At 35.2% G+C, this 18801-nt stretch overlaps 2 protein-coding genes across 2 annotated transcripts; one reads left to right on the top strand and one right to left on the bottom strand.

Moving 5' to 3' along the window:
- Positions 1-1612: 1612 nt before the first annotated feature.
- LOC121409027 (SEC14-like protein 2) lies at positions 1613-12334 on the bottom strand. Its single transcript, XM_041600811.1, has 12 exons — positions 11690-12334; positions 11100-11169; positions 10609-10652; positions 9537-9599; positions 8613-8706; positions 8090-8184; positions 6868-6966; positions 6165-6309; positions 5614-5720; positions 5090-5229; positions 3712-3863; positions 1613-2799 (listed from the first exon to the last, which is right to left on the bottom strand). The coding sequence occupies exons 1-12, from the start codon at positions 11741-11743 to the stop codon at positions 2660-2662; spliced, it is 1203 nt and encodes a 400-aa protein (XP_041456745.1). The 5' UTR covers positions 11744-12334; the 3' UTR covers positions 1613-2659.
- Positions 12335-14445: 2111 nt separating this feature from the next.
- On the top strand, positions 14446-18080 carry LOC121409635 (slit homolog 3 protein-like). Its single transcript, XM_041601543.1, has one exon. It carries the CDS (start codon positions 15242-15244, stop codon positions 17990-17992), a length of 2751 nt encoding a protein of 916 aa, XP_041457477.1. The 5' UTR covers positions 14446-15241; the 3' UTR covers positions 17993-18080.
- The last annotated feature ends 721 nt before the right edge of the window (positions 18081-18801 follow it).

Below are 18801 nucleotides of genomic sequence, written 5' to 3'. Positions count from 1 at the left end.
TTGGGTTAGAAAATAGCATCACAATGACTTTAAAACATTTTTTTAAGAACAGGGGAGCGTTTCATGAAGGGAGTTTGTCTGACAAGTTCTGTTTTATCCGACAATTACCATAGTAACAGTACCTCTCAGCCAATCAGAATCAAGGAAAGATGTCAGATCTGACAACTTGTCGGACAAAAGTGTTGATGAAACGCTCCCCAGGGGGTTGAAGTCCCCTACAGCTATACGCCAGATGTATTTTTATAAGATAGATAATCACTCGATACTATATCTAATTATGACAACACTCTAGGTTACCTATAATCAGATAACCAGCAATTCATCTCAGACGGGGCCAAAGACCAAAGGGGGAAATGCACTGGGTTTTGTAATAAGTCATTATTTACTTAATGATTTATTCATTAGTTCATTAATTCATTCGGGTTTTAGGTTTGGCTTAACGTTTAGATATTCCATCTGAGCAATGTTGTCGCCGGAGCAATTATCATGGAACCATTATATCATTGTTACAATATTGGGTCTTGTGAAAGGGTAAGCCATTTTCAATGGAATATAGACTTTGGCTTTCACACCTTCATGGATTTCAACCATTTTTTTTTTTTGGGGGGGGGTCTTTTGCTTATGTGCAATCTAGAGTAATGTCATGTTAAATGCAAGGAGAGGATCTGGAGTGAACCCCCCCCCCCCAATTAAAAACCTTAATTCTGGAACAGAGAAGTCTCATCTTGATCTCTAGCCTGCATATCTGAAACGTGATTTTGAAAATTCATGATATCTCCCCTCCCTCTTCAAGAAAACTTATATGTAGAGCTATGTAATGGGTTGACTGAATGGATTTCTAACAGTATCTTTTGAAAAAATTTCATGTATATGAATATGCTTTGAAAACAAAAATCAAAATAAAATGAAAGTCAGTTTATTAGCTACGATTTATTTGTATAAATTACAAACGTATTATACAAATTGCAGCGAACCGCTTCTATAAACATTAATTTCAAGTTTATGATTATCATAAATTAGACTCAAGTGCAAGCCTTTGTTCATTTTTAAATGTCAATTCAACCCCAGAAAAAATGTTGATTTGAATCAATAGAGAAAATCAGACAAGCATAATGCTGAAAATTTTATCAAAATCAGATGTAAGATTAGAAAGTTACGACATTTTAAATTTTCACTTATTTTTTCACAAAATAGTTATATGCACAATTTAGTCATGTGCAAATGAAAGAATCGATGATGTCCCTCACTCACTATTTCTTTTTTCTAGTGTTTGAATTATACAATATTTCAAATTTTATCGATTTGACAATAAGGACCAACTTGAAAGAACAATACAATTAAAACATTGGTAATTCCACATGTTCAGGGAGAAATAAAACTTTTTTTCACAGGACGAGGAGAAAATTAGAATACTTAATATTTCATATAAAAAAATACAAAAATAGTGAGTGGATGATGTCATCAGCTCCCTCATTTGCGTATTGACCGGATGCAACTGTAACTTCGAAATGTCATAACTTTCTTATTTTACATCCGATTTTGATAAAATTTTCAGTGTTATTCTTGTTGGATTGTTCTCTTTTAGTTCAAATCAACTTTTTGTTGGGGTGGACTCGTCCTTTAAGATTTCTGTGATACAGAGGGGAATATTCACATTACATTACATTGCATTTTCCCTCATTTTTCTTTCATAAACCAATGCGATCTATAGGCGTCCCGCCACAAGCCTCAGCCTTTGGGGTATACGCCTTCTTTCTTAAACCCAACATGTACATATTTATATTTTTCATAACAAATCTATTTATGTATGAACTTATGTTTACAAGAAAAATATGTGATGAAATGGAAGAAAATAAATGTTTTATTTGAATTGAATTGATTATAAAGTAACTGCATTAAGCAAACGTCCATTTCTTTTTACATTATATTTCATTGATGTGACCGTGAAATATTCTTAGATAATAATGTACAAGTTAAAAACGAGATTTTTTAATTATGCTTATATCACTCTTGATTTTAGAGCAAAAATGATTATTTGAATGATCAATATCGAATACTTTATACAAAGATTGCTAGCATCTCCAATATAATCAATCCCGACACACATGGTAAAAGTGATATAGCCCATAGCGCATAATTCTATATTTCTGTATATTTTGCGTAATCATACCATGATCACAACAGCAAAATATTAGCAATCGTAATTGTTCCATTTGATTGTCTACTCTTATAATCAAACTTAAAAACTCATAATTCTATATGATGATTTACAAAGACAAAAATGGTCATTTCAATAGACATGTAATCGTAATTTATAATGACTTTTACTTTTTATAGGCCTGCGTTAGATTTCATGACATATTGCAAATAACACCCCATCGCAGAGCCGTCGATCCGGGGGGCAAACGTGTTAAGTTTAACAACTCGTAACAAAAATCATACATACAAACTTAAGATTTTTGCACGCAATGACAATTTAGTGCTCGGGGCGTTCGCAATTTTTATCTTTGTGTTACCATTTTTCTCCTTCTCATTTTTTTTCTTAGCGATGCATAAAAATTTACTCAATACTTGCTCATTGAACGAAATTGAATTTCATTTAAGTAAGCTATGTACAGTTCTAGATTTTCTCGTGTCCACATGATGTCGTGTATGATATTTAATCGTCGAGGTTGATGCTATCGACTCCTGTCATCTCCTGAAACTCAGGTTCTACGTCACTCGGTTCCAGGAGCTCCAACCAATAGGACAACTTCTTTGATTTTGTCCAACTATGACTGTTGTCAAATCGAGCAACGTCTGAACAAGATGAGAAGAGACCGAAAATCAGTTATAATAAATCATTAAAAATTGGATGTTTGTAGATATACTTTGTATCATTTGTATGCACAGCCATGCAGTGGAGGCCAAATTTCTATGTATTTTATCATGGATCAAATAATAAATGAATCTCAATCTCAATATTTACTAACAACAGGGCCTCCATTTTTTTAATTACCCACTGTCACTTGTAGGAGGCGCGATAGCTCAGTCGGTAGAGCGGGGGTTTCGGATTCCGGTGACCGGGGTTCGATTCCCAAGTGGTGCGCTAGTGCCCTTTGGTAAGGCATTTATCCTCATTACCAGGTCCCTCGGAGAGGACCTTAAGCCGTAAGTCCCCTGGTTGCTTGCTAACAGGCATTCGTGCTTTCTTAGCAGTCAGGTAAAAAACCTCGGTATGTTTACTATTGTCTCGCACATTTACCTTCCTTTCTTCTCCCAATCTTATTATTTGCGACTGTCGTGTTAATGACTCTCGGTCATAATGATCATCAATGTGGGAAGAGGTTGTTTTGTTTTTTTATTTTTTTTGGGGGGGGTGGTATGCAGAATAGACTCAAGCTTTGATTAACAAAATCCTTGGTCAAACAAGTAACTATATGTATACTAGCATTCTCACATATTCTGACTCCTTTACTTATACGGCCATAACGTGTATTTGATACCTGATCAATCAGTTAATAAAGAATTTACATGATTTATGATCTTTATCCTATTGAAGATATTACTTATTAAACTTTCACTGTAAGAGAACATGTTAATGTAAAGCCGTATACAGCATATCATGAAGATTCCTCCCAGGTCATTCCTTCTGTGGAAGTTTGCATGGTCCGTGATACCTCAGAGAACATCATTGTTTGAATAACCCACTGTATGACGTTTTACACTTACATGTCCCTGGTTCTGCAATCATGATTTCTCCATTCTCTGGGACCATGTGACTGTTATACTTCTCAAGTTTTAAAATTGCCGTCTTCTTTCCTTTACCGTCTACTCGGTCGAATCCGAATTTGATGTCATTACAATCCGTCTGGAACTCATACCTAAATGGTGCAGTAGACAAATTCATTGATTTTTTTGTTAATCTAGGATCCTAGCGTATCGTGACACCCAATTAAACATTGTATTTACTAATAAATGTTCTAATCGGAATCCAGTATTCATGCAGTTACCGTAACTGCTATGTCCCAAGATTAAGGTCAGGTTTTAGTTTCAACTTGTCAAGATTTTTTTTTTCATTTTTAAGACCAAAAATGAACGTAAATATGAAACCTTATTCAATGAAATGCTATACAATCATTCCGATGTAACCGACACATGGGGGGGGGCGTTTGATGAAAATTCTCAGCACTTTACTATTTTTTTTATCTTTGCAGTTTTTATTCGTCATAAAAAATATCAAAATATACAAAACATATAGTTGCACTTCAATAAAAAAGAACATTGTATAAGTACATACAACATAATCTTAATTTACAAGAAAATTATACCCCAGCGCTGCCGACAGGACGATCCATTAACCGAAAAAAGGGGGGTACGGCCATACCTAACGGTCCAGCGTCGACCTGGCGGCATCGCCGGGGTATAGCGCAACCAAAAAAAATTATGACATTTTCATGTATTAACATGACCGAAAGCGCCACTACAACATGAACAGAAGATAAAACAAAGTCACAAAAAAGATAACACAAAATATGAATCTACAGTGGTTACAATTTATGCAATGGAAAAATACTTGTTTATGTTTTGCCATTTTACATTGTGTTTATTGAGTTTGTTTTTCTTTTTTGCAATAATTTCTTCAGTAACTTTATAAGATAAAAGATAATAATTAAATTGTTTTAAACTAGGGAGAGTCTCTTGGTATTTACATCGCAAAATGAATTGTTTACCAAGTAAAATTAGAAAATTAAATGCTAAGGTGGATGGAGTAAGTGGTTCTAGTAATCCAAATAAAACAGTATCTCGTGAAAGGAAATAATTAGGACTAAAGTCAGTCACTCTCATACGCAACGCATTCCAAAAGGATGCTTTTTTAGGGCAAACAAAAAACAAAAAAACTTTACTATTGCAGTGCGAACCATGGTTTTGATTCGAAACCATAGCTTCCCCCAAATAACTTTTACTTTTAGTGATTACCCCCCCCACACACACACACACACACACACACTTGTAGCTTGTAAAATGATGAGGACAAAACGCATCCCCTTAAAAAATAAACCCTTAATCCTCGGCTCAACAAAAATGAATAAAAAAAATATTTGTTTACCTCAGGACGCTGTTTGGATTCTTGACTTCATACTTGAATTCGATGACGCCCCCTCGTGACACTTCGTGTGTTGTCAGGGTATGAGGCGGTTCACGATCTTTCAAGTAAAAGGACTTTGGAATTTTGCCACCTACTCGTATCTATACATACAAGCATAATAAGTGAATGATAATAATTAACGTAATGATAATGATAAATGACGTTTCATGGCCCCAAAATATAGGAAATGATGGTATAGTATCTATTTATTTAGATGTCATTTCACCAGTTGCTAAATATTATTTCTAATTTAGAAAATTATATTTTGTTGCTAAATTTTGGGCTCAATTTTCAATATGAAAATTATAATGGTAAATATGAAAGAATTAGATTGAATATATCACTCTAAATAGACTGGGTAAGATGAATGAAGCGAACCAATTTAACCATCGAAAGAAGGAATTGTAATATGTGTTCCTTTTTAATTGACCTTAGATAATATGAGACCGATATAGTAATTAATTATTAATAAAAAAAAAGTATACCAGTGAAGTACACATCTCATTTCCATCAGGGTCCGTCTTAGTTCCTCCCCAGTAAACTGGTAGCTGATCAGCGTCGATATGCTTCAATAATACCTCCTTCCAATTACCTGCATTAAGCAAACATTCGGGTTAACCCCTTTCATGACTCTATACAGTATAAGAAAATGGTAGAGAACCTGTTCCACTTCGGAAACAAAGAGATAGAATCTCTTCCTTACTCAATTACTTTTATAATTTTGTTAAGATTCCCTCAAAAAAGTAGATCATGCTGTTCATCACTCTCACTTATAAAAGATGAAAACCCACTTGGTCACTTCAATATCTCGTTTTTCGTCTCCCTTTTCTTCATTTTCCTCCAATTTTATTTTCTCGACAATTCATTAGAGTTCGTCCCCTTCCCACTTTGGCACCTCCTGCCAAATTTCAAAATAAGTGTGGGTCTCATGCAGTGTTAATATGCATCTACCATTATACGATCTCTATCTTTCATTACTAATTAAAAAGCTATATATAAAATAAAAATAATAAAAACAAAAAGAAAAGATTCTTACTTCCCAAGACCTGTATTTTCTTTCTGGTATCCTCGCGAAGGAAGGGTTTTACTAGTGAGTAGGAGACGGGGAAGATCTTGGGTGCTCGGATTATGAAGAGACGGTATATCAATTCAGGATAATGCTGCTCGGCAATCATTGCTGTCTATCAATTTGTAAGAATTATTAAAAATATAAATCATACATAATGATTTATGAGTTTCATTATAATATTTTGCACCAGCCAACTTGTAAAAATAACTAGACTGAAAGAAAAATTACTTGACAAGTTGCACATAGATCATTATTAAGTAAACATAGGTCTACAGCTAGAGTTTGATGTGGTGATCGTGAGTGAAATATTGCTTTAGCAAGACAAACACAAGCTGATATAATGAGATTGGAATAACCAGGGTTATTATTTTATGATGGTATCCATTTTATATTACAGCTAGGTCGTTTTCCCTTTCTCTTTACATCATCCATTTCGATTCCCACTTTGTTTTCTTTCTTTTTTTTTCCTTATTCCTTTAGAAGTAATATGTACATAAGAAAATGTATAGCTTCATACCTACGCAGCATCTACAGAGCCAAACTCTCCGTAGATGGCCAGCAGAACAGGATAAGACCATAATGAGCTCTCCATCCGTCAATCATTTAAGTTTCACTTCCATTGATACACATCAAAGATTTATATAAAAAAAAATTAGCCCGTAACACTTGCCTTGATAAACATGTCAATACCAGGTTTCCATAGATGATGTACACCAAGATTCTCCATGTCAAAGATCATCAAAGATCCCTCAGTATGCTTGAGCCCTTTCTGTGAATGAATATAAAAATGACGGTGATGGTCATGATTGAAGACAAAAATAGGCTAAACACCTTTAAGATGAAGATTGCTTTGCTATATGGCATATAAACCCCTCAAAAAAAGTTTTGCAACTCAGTTTTGGGGATGATATCTTTTTGGTTAATGAAGTATAAAAGATGAAACTGGTATCATTGGAAAGCTGAATTATTCTTCTTTACAATGACATGCCATTTGCTGTGTTTATGTAATCATGGAATATGCAATCACCCTGAACATCGAGAAAAGTCAGAAGTGAAATGTTGCAAAATGCATTGATTTCCAACAAGAGTCTCCATTTCTATAGAATTTCCACCATGCAGGTGACAGTGAATGCACTCGGTCCATCCTCGAAACAATTGGAAATTCGCTATTGCAAACGACGCATTTTGCAACATTTCATGTCTAACATTGCTGCGTATTATCATGTCTGTGTATTTCATGATAACACTAGCATTACAAATGACACATGATTGTAAAGAAGAATAATCATGCTTTCTAAAGATATCACTTTTACACATGATGATGGCACATTAAGAAATTTATTAGCACTCAAACTTGCAGTTTGAGTTGCAGAACTCAAACATGACATGGCAACGAATTTTGCAACATTTCATTTTTTACATTGCTGCATATTTATCATGTCTGTGTATTTCATAATAACACTAGCATTACAAATGACACATGATCGTAAAGAGGAATAATCATTCTTTCCAATGATACCACTTTTACATATGATGATGGCACACTAAGAAATTTATTAGCACTCAAACTTGAGTTGCGGAACTTTTTTTGAGGGGTTTATAATTGGAAATGGAAAAAATAATAAAAAGTGGGGGGGGGGGTCATAACTCATTTTTTACACGTCACCCCCCCCCCCATGGATTCGCGCCTGTGTCGTGCATGATGGAAAAATAGAGTACCGAAGTGTGATCTCAGTTGCCATGGTTTCATGGCGGGCAGGTTCTAAACAGAGTCACACGTGACGATCGTCTGTACACATCTTTCATTCCGGGTATTTTGTTTAGTACCAGGCCGCCATGACACCATGGCAACTGACGTCATCGTTTCGGTACTCTATAAAGTTATCTCATACCTCTTCAGTAAAGCGTCGATGATTCCTGATCTGGAATTCTATAGCATGTGTATATGTCTTCAGGATGTCACTTGCTTTGGCTGAAAACAAGACACCTTTAATATAAAAGGAAATAGACACTTTATAATGTGTGATCAAAGTGAAAGAAAAAAGAGTGTGATATAGGAAAACAAGACAGAACGAGCGAAAAATATATAAATATAAAGAGGGAGAGGAGGGGCAGAACATGCAGTATGGTGTATTATACATGTATAGGATATCAGAGCGCTTTTTTTTCCAGGGACACGATTTTCGGGTCGATAAAATATGAGTAGAATCTTCTATAATAGTGAAAATTAGATTAAGTGTAGATTCTGTCAGAACAAATGCTTAATACATTAGACCTACTTATATTAATCTGTCTTCATAACTGTATTTTATCTGAAAGATATCGACAACTTTTGTCTTGATAATTGCAATGTCAGTTTTCTCTGCTTCTTGCGCGATGCAATTTTTGATGATCGGAATTGATATAACTGCATACCTTTGGGATCGAAATTTCCAACAGGTGATATGTAGACAGCATGGCCCTCCTTGTCCAGTCCACTTACTCCACCACACCAGTATTTCTCAAATACCTCAAATATGTATAAAATACTAATTAACAATCAATCAATCCATCCATCCATCAATCAATAAATCGACCAATCAATCAATCTAGGATTTTCTTCATTTTAATTCATATATTTATTCATTTGTCCATCGATTAAAAATATTCAATTACAGATTAATCGTTCATTTAGATATCAAACAACGATATCTTTACCCACAGGCTACATATTATTTCATATAATAATACTTGCGTTTGTTCTTTTGTTTTCTTTTTCAACATGCAAAACATATATACTCATTGACAGAAAGTTTATTACGCTACATTTGCAAGTATTAAAACATCATAAACAAAATATGTTTGAAGCGCAGAGTCCGTTCAATGGTATTGTAGGTAAGTAAATCGTTTAGATGATTTGTGAATTTGATTATATTATGAAAATTAATAGTTTCTAACAAATAGGGTAGTTCTTAACTTTTTGCACGCTGAATTAATTCTTGGGGTATGATAATTTTTTTTTAATTTATTCATTTTCCAACACATGGGCTGGATAGCCCTCTTCAGCCTAACGGCTGTTCTTCTGAGGGGTCCAGATAATGACAATTGTATTGATGAAGTTTTCCTTGAAATTAGAGTTCATATTTGAACCATCTGCACTGATAATTATTGTGTACAAATTAATCAAGAATTATAGCCACTGGTAATCTTCTCCAGTATAAAGTTAAGGGAGAAAACTAATTATTACGATTACCGAATTTAATTGTACGAATATGCAAAATTGCGACTTTAGCGTGGCAAGGGCCTATCTACAAGAAAAACTGGAATACATGCATTGAATGTGGCATGATAAATAATTACCTTAGGAATCGTGTACCAGTCCAGTATAGTACTGACTTTATTTTCCTCCCTCCACTTGATGTCCTACAAAAATAATTAGTAAGCTCAAGTTATGATTTATTTGACAAAAAGAAAAAAGAAATATATCACAAAAAAAGATTGGACTTAATCTGCCAGTTCCAGATTGACCAGGGTGATGAAAATGCATATATATCAGAATCTTCTAAAACTTAAAAACAATTAATTTTTAAAAAATCTCTTGAGGAACACAAAGTTTGATAATGGCCAACATTATTTAGCGCGTTACATTATTTAACTCTCCAATTTCATGGATTTTCATTTCATATCTTAAAAAAACACAACAAATCAATGTAGAACACATAAACAACGTAAAAGGCATCAATGTAAGAAACAAAGCAAAATTATTTCTATTCTGTTCTGACGTAGAGGACTTTCAAACTTAGTCATAATGATGAAAATAGCTGGATTTATATAGCGCTCTTTCCAGAATTATAGATAGCACGACTATCCTTAGCCTAGCCTCTTGTCGAGGCCCTGGCGGCTGCTTCCCGAGCGAAGCGAGGGATTTCCTAATTCGTTAATTAGGTCTGGCGCGAGGCGCTCTGCTTCGCTATATCCCTTGCTTCGCCATGTTCGCTCGGAAAGCAGCCGACAGGGCCTCGACAAGACGCTATCCTTAGCCCGGCTTTAGCACGAGCTGCCACTTATTTAGCAGAGCTCATACATTCAAAGTGTATTAGTCTTGCCAGGTAGCCATTCACCTAACCAGGATTGAGTGCAACACAATGTGGATGAAATTCTTGCTGAACATGCTGAAGGAGAACTCGCCATTATGGATTCGACTCCACGACCCTGTCTTTGACAGACGAGAGTCAAAACCACTACAGACCAAGACCACAGTCGTCACAGTTACAGGTCAAGGCAAGGGTTTATATGCGACTCATCATACTAGACATTATGTTTCAGTCATACCACTAACATCGACCAAATCTATGTATACGATATTACCAATGACATACCATGGGTCGGTTTGGGGTAGGATTCATCGATGTGACTGTGTATCTAGACTTACCATTCTGAACATCTTCTCTGTTCTCTTCAGGTCAAATCTTCTTGCTGTAAGATGATTTAGAATGTGAAACATGGAGTGTTATAATCATTCTGAGTTCTATTATATTACTTAATTTTTCTCTTAGACCTTTGGTGATACATATTTTCTATTTACATTTAATGGTTCATCGAGATTAGGTTAGTCATGGTATAGAGGGTTGGTGGTGTACATGTACGTATGCGTAAGGGACGTGAGAGGGTCAACTTGTTACCAGCCTCAGGGTAATAACTACCATGATTACTTTTAATGAAAATCAGTAATTTGATTAAGAGTATATAAAGGTATATGGAACAGGGCTTTGCATGGTGAGATACAGTGGCGGCGGAGCAGAAGATTATCTTATGTGTTGGGGGGGGGACGCAGCAATAGGCGTCCCCCCAAACACATAAGATAATCGTCTGCTCCGCCGCCAATGGTGAGATAGCTGGGATGAGGGGGATAGAATAACTTACCCCGAAGAAATTTCAGAAGTATGACATCGTCATGTTCTGGCTTCAGAACGTCTGAAACATTCTCTTTGAACTATATTTGAAGAGAAAATATGTGGCTAATAATCCAAGGTATTTTTCTTAATTAATCTAATCAACATTTCAGATGTTCTCCTAAGATCCTATTAATACAGACTATTTTACATGGTTTATTTGATCGAAAGACTATTCATTTTACATTACATACATGGCTACCCTGAGTGAATGAAGTAAAAAAAAAAAAGTATGAATAAATAAAGATTAAACGAAAATGACTTAAATTCATAGATTTATAAGTAAAAATCAGAATTGCTCTGGGGTTGCTGGTAGAATACACGTTCAAAAGCTAATTTAGTAATGAATTCATTTTAGAAGAAAATAAATGTGCTAAAGTAAGAGGGATATAGTCTCGATCTCAGCTTTTGATCGGTATACATTTTCTCAGTTATTAAAATAAATTGATCAAAATGTCGTGATTAATGATATAGTAAACGAAAAAGCTAACAATATTTTGATGATGACAAAAGAAATATGTTTACAAATTAGTCTGATTAACATTGAAAACAGAAACATACCTTTCTCAGCTTTTCCTTCTGGCTGTCTGAAAGGTTACCTGGGAAACCGCTCATGTTGATGTAAATACCGTACAGGATACGAGGATTAGGTGTAATATACGTCCTTCGAAAAATTTATAAAACTCTCCTGTAGGCCTAGTTGTTTAAAAACAACAATCCGGTATCGTTAAAGGTGAATGTTTTCAAGAGGTAGTACCAAGGCCTCATTTCACAAAAAGGATATACTTAAATGCAACACAATAAATAAACTTCCTGTCCGAATGAATACATGCCGTAGAATAGTTGAATCTCAAATTACGTTTGATATGTTGACTTGGTCCCATTCGGAGGTGTGTCGCGATAAGCATATCTTACAATATCACCCTCTTTTACTCCAATCTTTCGTCTATATTTATCATAACATGAGATTACAGCGACCCAAATCGCTTAATTAACCTGTACTTGTACCTGATGGAGTCTAAAGTCCACTAATGACAGGAAACTGTCGATCGTAGGCAACTAACCGGCGAGTTGGGAGAAAAATAAGCAACAAAGTTCAATATTTAAGTGGGTAAAAAGATTTCTATCTTGGAGATTTTGGAATTATTACTTTCTAAAAGGGATGGAGGAGACTGCATTGGAAGTCCATCGATTGTCCGTCATTGTTTTGCTATTTACAGGAGCCGCGGAAGCGGGGGGGGGGCACTTTTTTCCAAAACCGTGTACAAAAACGTAAAAATGACCATATGATTGTGATTTTTTGCATGGTCAGCCCCCCCCCCCACTTTGAAAACCGTTCCGCGGCCCCTGATTTAAGAACAAAACAACCACGCAAGTGGCCTTCCTATACTTTACAAGTCATGCATCTACATGGTATGTACACAGACCATTAAACACTAGTGTACCTATGGGGGGGGGGGGGAGACTGACGAGTCACAACCCATGCAAGGGACGTATCCCCCCCCCTGACGAGTCACAACTGATCCCTAACGAGACACCAGTGGCCCCCTCCTTTGAAGTTGAAGACCTTTTTTTTAATTTTAGTTGATAAGTTGATATGTAAAAGAAAAGAAAGAAAAAGAAACACACAAAGAAGAGTCGATTATTTTCAGTGGAAATTATGATATTGACTACGATGCATCCAAATATTAATAATGTTACATGTAGATAAAAGTTTGCAAATTATAACTCTGTCTGAAGCTCATATGGTAATCATTTTAGAGTATCGTCAAACATTCAATTCTTACAAAATTGTATCGTGACAATTAATCTTTTTTTTCATCCGTAGAATTTACGAACTTTTGACGTTTATATTTGAGGATATTTGGCTCTCTCTTTCTCTCTAATTTTTCTGATCGGCTCGTTATTATTTTTCTCTTTGATAAAAAACCCTCTTGAGCTAAAGGAGAGATATTTTCATCCTCACTTCGAACAGGGGAGGGGCATAAAACACTGTGTGTCTATACGTGCATGGTAGGCAAACTGTGTTATAATGATAGATAAGGTTTATTAGTATTTGTTTGATATGTTTTACAATTGTCAGATATGATTTCAAACCATCAGGGTGTTTAAAAAGAAAGCGTTTTAAGAGGTGTGTTACAAGTAATTTTAACAGAAAGCATATTCTGCAAAGTATTACTGTAAAATATCTATTTCTTTCTTTGCTTTGTTCATTTTGTTTTCTTTTACCACTGGAGCATTATTTTAAAGCCTCTCTTTCACTGTTAAAAATCGTGATTTTACAGAAAAAAAAGATTTTGCAGAAAACAATAACAAAATCATTCTGTAAATTCATAAAACATGAATTTTTGTGCAATTTTACAGAACAGGTCTGTTTAAAAGGGGGGGGGGGGGAATGGTGTTTAATTTAAGCAAATTTATAAGATTACATACACCAAATACCAATTTTCTGTAAGATTACGCAATCTGGTAAGATTACAGGTGTTCTCGAGACTCTGCTGCAGGAACTTTTAACAGTGCACGTGTCCAAAATGTTGGCAAATCATCAAGTGTTGGTTACTATTCCAGTATAAGAATGTGTATGTCCTAAAATCGTTATCGTATGGTTTATGTGAAATAAAAGTGCAGTTTATAGAAAATCAGGATGTATTTTATGAGATGCATTTGTTGACTTTACATGGAATTGTAATTTGGTCGGGAACAAGACAAAATAAAAAGAATAACTGATTTATTATTATTTAAGGTATGAAACAATTTTCCAGGTATGAAATGTGCTATAATTAGCGTTTTCTTTTTATAGCTTTCTGATATTCAATAATATTACTCAATTGACGGTAAGATAGGTGTTGAAATTGTCCTTTTAAACAATAAACAAAATTAAAACATTACCGATAGAGGGCGCTAAATATCATGAAATAAAAAGTCGACTTTGTCACAATGTCATTGTAGAATAAATTATGTGGCCCTAATAATTATAACAAATAATTATAATCATAATCATAATATGAATAACCTCAGCAATAATGGTAATGATAATAATTATAATAACGATGATTATAACAATAATATTTAAAGTAATAATAATAATAATTATGATGATATAAAACGGTAAATATATTACCCGCCTTTATCTTAGAACACAGGTTGGAAATCATCTATGTTATATCGAAACCATAACATTTTTTTATCTATTGTCTTTTTAATCTACGACTCGATATATTATATCGCTGATTGAAACCAAATAGATATCCATTGCTTATCAGCTTGTTTTCTGTATCGATAAACGCGAATTGTGTTGTCTCAGCTGTTAAAGTACAATTTTGCCAAGTGCGAGTTTCAATCTTTCATTTCCTCATATTGTCGGTCACGTGATTTTAACTGGCGAATAATAGACCGTGTACCATAGGCATGTTTGGCTCTTGTCTCACTGGTACATTTAAAATCCATAATAATCGGAATCATAAAACGAACCTAAGGACTGAAAGCTCAACTAGAACATCGTCCTTAAATTGATGTAGGCTATGCCTGTGCAGAGGTTAAGAAGATTAAATTTGGAAATCAACCGATACTTTTCTGTTTTGTAAGAACCACTGAATGATTAACTGCGCTTATTTTGATGTACAATGTACTTTGCGAAAGACCACTGTCTTTGTATGTTTATGTAAAACATTCCAGTGGAGCATTGAGCAGTTCGTATGTAAAATGGAAAATACTGGAATAACGGAATTGAAATCAATCTACTTGTGACATGTAGGAATGACGACATCCATGATATGATGTACAATGTACTTTGCGAAAGACCACTGTATGTATGTTTATATAAAACATATTATACCAGTGGAGCATTGAGCAGTTTGGTATATAAAATGAAAAATATTGTGGGGAATTGAAATCAATCTACTTGTGACATCTAGGAATGACGACATCCATGATATGATAAAACTATGCTTCATTGATGTCATCATATTAAAGTGAGCAGATATAGCCTCCGAAACCATGTGCAAATATTCCTTTATGATGCAATCAAGGAAAGCAAAAGAACTTCATTCGATATATTTTCTTCGGTTTTCTTGCATGAATAAGGACTCGTTGTGACCTGTTGGTTGAAAGTGCATGATGGCTCTTTACCAGACTCTTCAAGTCATATTCATGCTTCTCCATGGACTCCTAGTTGGCGTGAGAGTGGATGCTGGCATGGATGATATCAACACGAGACTTAATCATACATGCTCTTTGAACTTGACAGAACACTCGGCCAATTGCTCATATCGTGATCTCCCGTCGATTCCTCAAAACCTTCCCCATGATATACGTTCTCTTAACGTATCTGACAATAACATATCTGCGCTCTTGGATACATCGTTTACGAACTACTCACTGATTCATACTCTAGACTGTAGTTATAACTCTATAGACTTCATCCACAATAAAACGTTTCATGGTCTTACGTATCTTAAGATATTGATGCTCCAATACAACAAAATAGGGTTCCTCCCTATTTCCCTCCTGGATGAAAATATCCACATCTCCTGGCTAATCTTTCATCACAATAGACTAACTGAAATTTCTCCTGTTTTTAGGCAAAGTATACATTCTGTAGGGGAAGATGGCGACGTTGGATGTAAAAATGTGTCACGATTTGATTTGTCTTTCAATAGAATCACAGCAGTAGAGAAGGAAGATTTCGAAGGTGTGCAGGATTGTTACATTGATAGCTTTTACTTAATTGCTAACCGAATAAAGAGTCTCCCCCGTGGTGTTTTCACATACTTGCCTGCAGTCAATTTACTCATCAATCGCATAGAATTACATGAATTCATCACCTCTTCTTTCATTGGTAATAAAGCGATAGTCAAAGCGACTATAACTGGGTCAGGAATAAGATCTATTATTCCCATGAATATATCGAATATTCCAAATAATATTTTGCCAGGTGTGAATAAACTTTACCTTCAATCCAATAAACTATCAACTATCCCAAGTTATGCCCTGCGAGGGTTTGAACATCTGCAAATTCTAGACATTGGATCAAATCGTATCACTAGTGTGCATGAGGATTCCTTCTGTGGACTTAAGTCGCTGGTTAGTTTGAGGTTAGCTGTGAATAAAATAAAAACTCTTCCCTGTAACTCATTTGCCTGTGCCCAGAAACTTGAACGAATTGATTTGTCACATAACAATTTTTTAGAGTTAGATCCTTCTTGGTTTAACGGAAGTCAGCGACTAAGAACTCTGATAGTCTACAAAAGCAACATTAAAGACATACATCCCGTACCGTGGAATGTATCCAATCTTCAAAGTTTAACGCTAAGTAATAATGATGTTCGTTCTATCAACAGAAATTCGTTCATCGGATTAAGTAGCCTACGAGTTCTTGATTTAACAAGGAACCGTGAACCTCTCGATATTTCATTGGATGCATTTGAACAAAATTATAATTTAGAAAGGATCATCATGGAAGATTTGATCAAAATTACTTTGAATGGTTGTTTCAGCAATATGCATCGCTTGAATTTCCTAGATTTGTCATATTCTGCAAGCCGCTTAGATATTTCATCTCGTGACCAATTTAAAAATACGTGGGCCCTGAGAACTTTAAATTTGTCCAGAACATATCTCCAAACAGAAGATTTAGTTCAATTCAAGAGCCGTGTGCCATCGTTTTCAGGTCTTGTCTCATTGGTCATTCTTAACATTCAACACAATCATTTTAATGATTTCCACTCAGCTCCTTACGCATTTACTCCACTTTACAATCTTCAGGAATTAGATCTAACCGACTGTCGAATAGAACGCATCGATTCCCGGATGTTTAGGAATTTATCGTCACTGAGAAAGCTATCATTGGCAGTGAACTACCTCAAAGATATCCCTGAAGAATCTTTTCACGATTTAACAAATTTACGTATCCTCAGGCTAGAATTTAACGCTGTTGCGGTGATTGGGAAACATCTATTTTCCAGAACATCGCATCTCAAATTATTATCCGTCAAGAACAATCAAATTTCCACGATAGACCCCTTTACAGTATTTCCAATAAATCTACAAACATTAGTCATTGCGAACAATCCTTTGACATGTACTTGTCAGCTTGCATGGTTCCGGGAGTGGATAGAAAAGGTGAATGTAGATTTCTATCAGAAAAATGACACTCGTTGTTCTAGTACCTCGTTGGGAACATTGAATAACCAGACTCTTTGGTCGTTTAACCCAAAAGATTACTGCGGAGTCGATGTATATCTTATTGTAGGTGTATCTCTGGCCGTCGTGACTGTTCTGTCAGTAGGAATTCTTGTATATGTGAAGCGGTGGTGGTTGAACTACAAGATGTTCCTTTTGAAGTTAGCCATCGTTGGGTATCAAGAGTTTATTGAAGATCGTACAGCCGATGACTACGAGTATCAGCTTAACTTGATGTTTCACGAAGATAATGAGGAGTGGGTCAATGACAGCATGAAACCGTTCCTGGAAGAGAGGATGCCACACTTAGAACATATCGTCTTCGGGGATAGAGATCTACATCCAGGGTTTTTCTATCTTGATGCCATATGTGACGTCATCGAAAACAGTCACAAAACGGTTTTATTGCTTAGCAACCAGTCAGTGAAGGATCCTTGGTTCATGACCAAGCTCCGAATGTCAGTGGAACATATGAATGATACCAAGTTGGAGAAAGTTATACTCATATTCTTGGAGGATATAGAAAATGACCGCCTCCCGTATCTTGTCAGGCTTTTGTTGAGTCGAAACAAACCTTACCTGCTTTGGGTAGATGATGATGAAGATGGACAAGAATTATTCTGGGCGAAGTTTCAGAAGAGTTTGAAGGCTAACAGAGAAATGAATAATGTAATCCCAGTGTAAATGATAACAGATCATAATCAACGAAAATGGTTCCTTTAGTCAAAGGTTAACTTTGTGAGCAGCAGATTTAAAAAATTCTCAAACCAAGATGAAACATGTGTACAAGTGCATGTATTAGAACTAATAAACCCTGAAAACAACCATTATTGAGAATGAAAAGCTAAAACTACAAGGCAAACCCTGATTTTGTAAATAGGCGTCTTCTAGACGCCTAAATAGTATACATAAGTGTATGGGATGAAATTAAGATGGTGTTTCCGGTCACTTTATACTTCAATTTTTGAAGCACTAAATCATTATTTTCGAACGCAATTTTTTCTGGGCTTCATTTTTGTAACATATCACAGACACAGGTGACAAGTGTGACCTTCAAGCTGAGATTTTTTAAAAGTCAAACCAATGTTAAACAATCACTTTAAGATCATCTCTTGTAACTTGCTGTTGTAATTTTAATCGTGTGTTGGGGTGTGATGTGTGTCTGATGAGTGTGTAGACAATGAGAGGGGTGATTTTGCATTGTTTTTGTTTCAGAAAGAAAAGGCACCACCCTGTTAACATACCTTGAAATAAAAACTCGAACTGCTTATAGTCATTGAGGAATACATAACCTATTAAATGTCATTAACGTTCACCAAAGCAAAAAAAACAACAACATTAATTTGAATAGATCCAACAAGCCTAACGCTGAAAAATTTCATCAAATCAGATGTAAAATAAGAAAGTTATGACATTTTAAAGTTTCGCATAACATTTCTCACAAAAAATTGTAATCATTCACAACTCAGTGACATCTAATTGAGAGAGTCGAC

Source organism: Lytechinus variegatus, chromosome 2 (assembly GCF_018143015.1).
Source record: "Lytechinus variegatus isolate NC3 chromosome 2, Lvar_3.0, whole genome shotgun sequence".
NCBI lineage: Eukaryota > Metazoa > Echinodermata > Echinoidea > Temnopleuroida > Toxopneustidae > Lytechinus > Lytechinus variegatus.
This window is presented reverse-complemented; position numbering and strand designations above follow the sequence as displayed.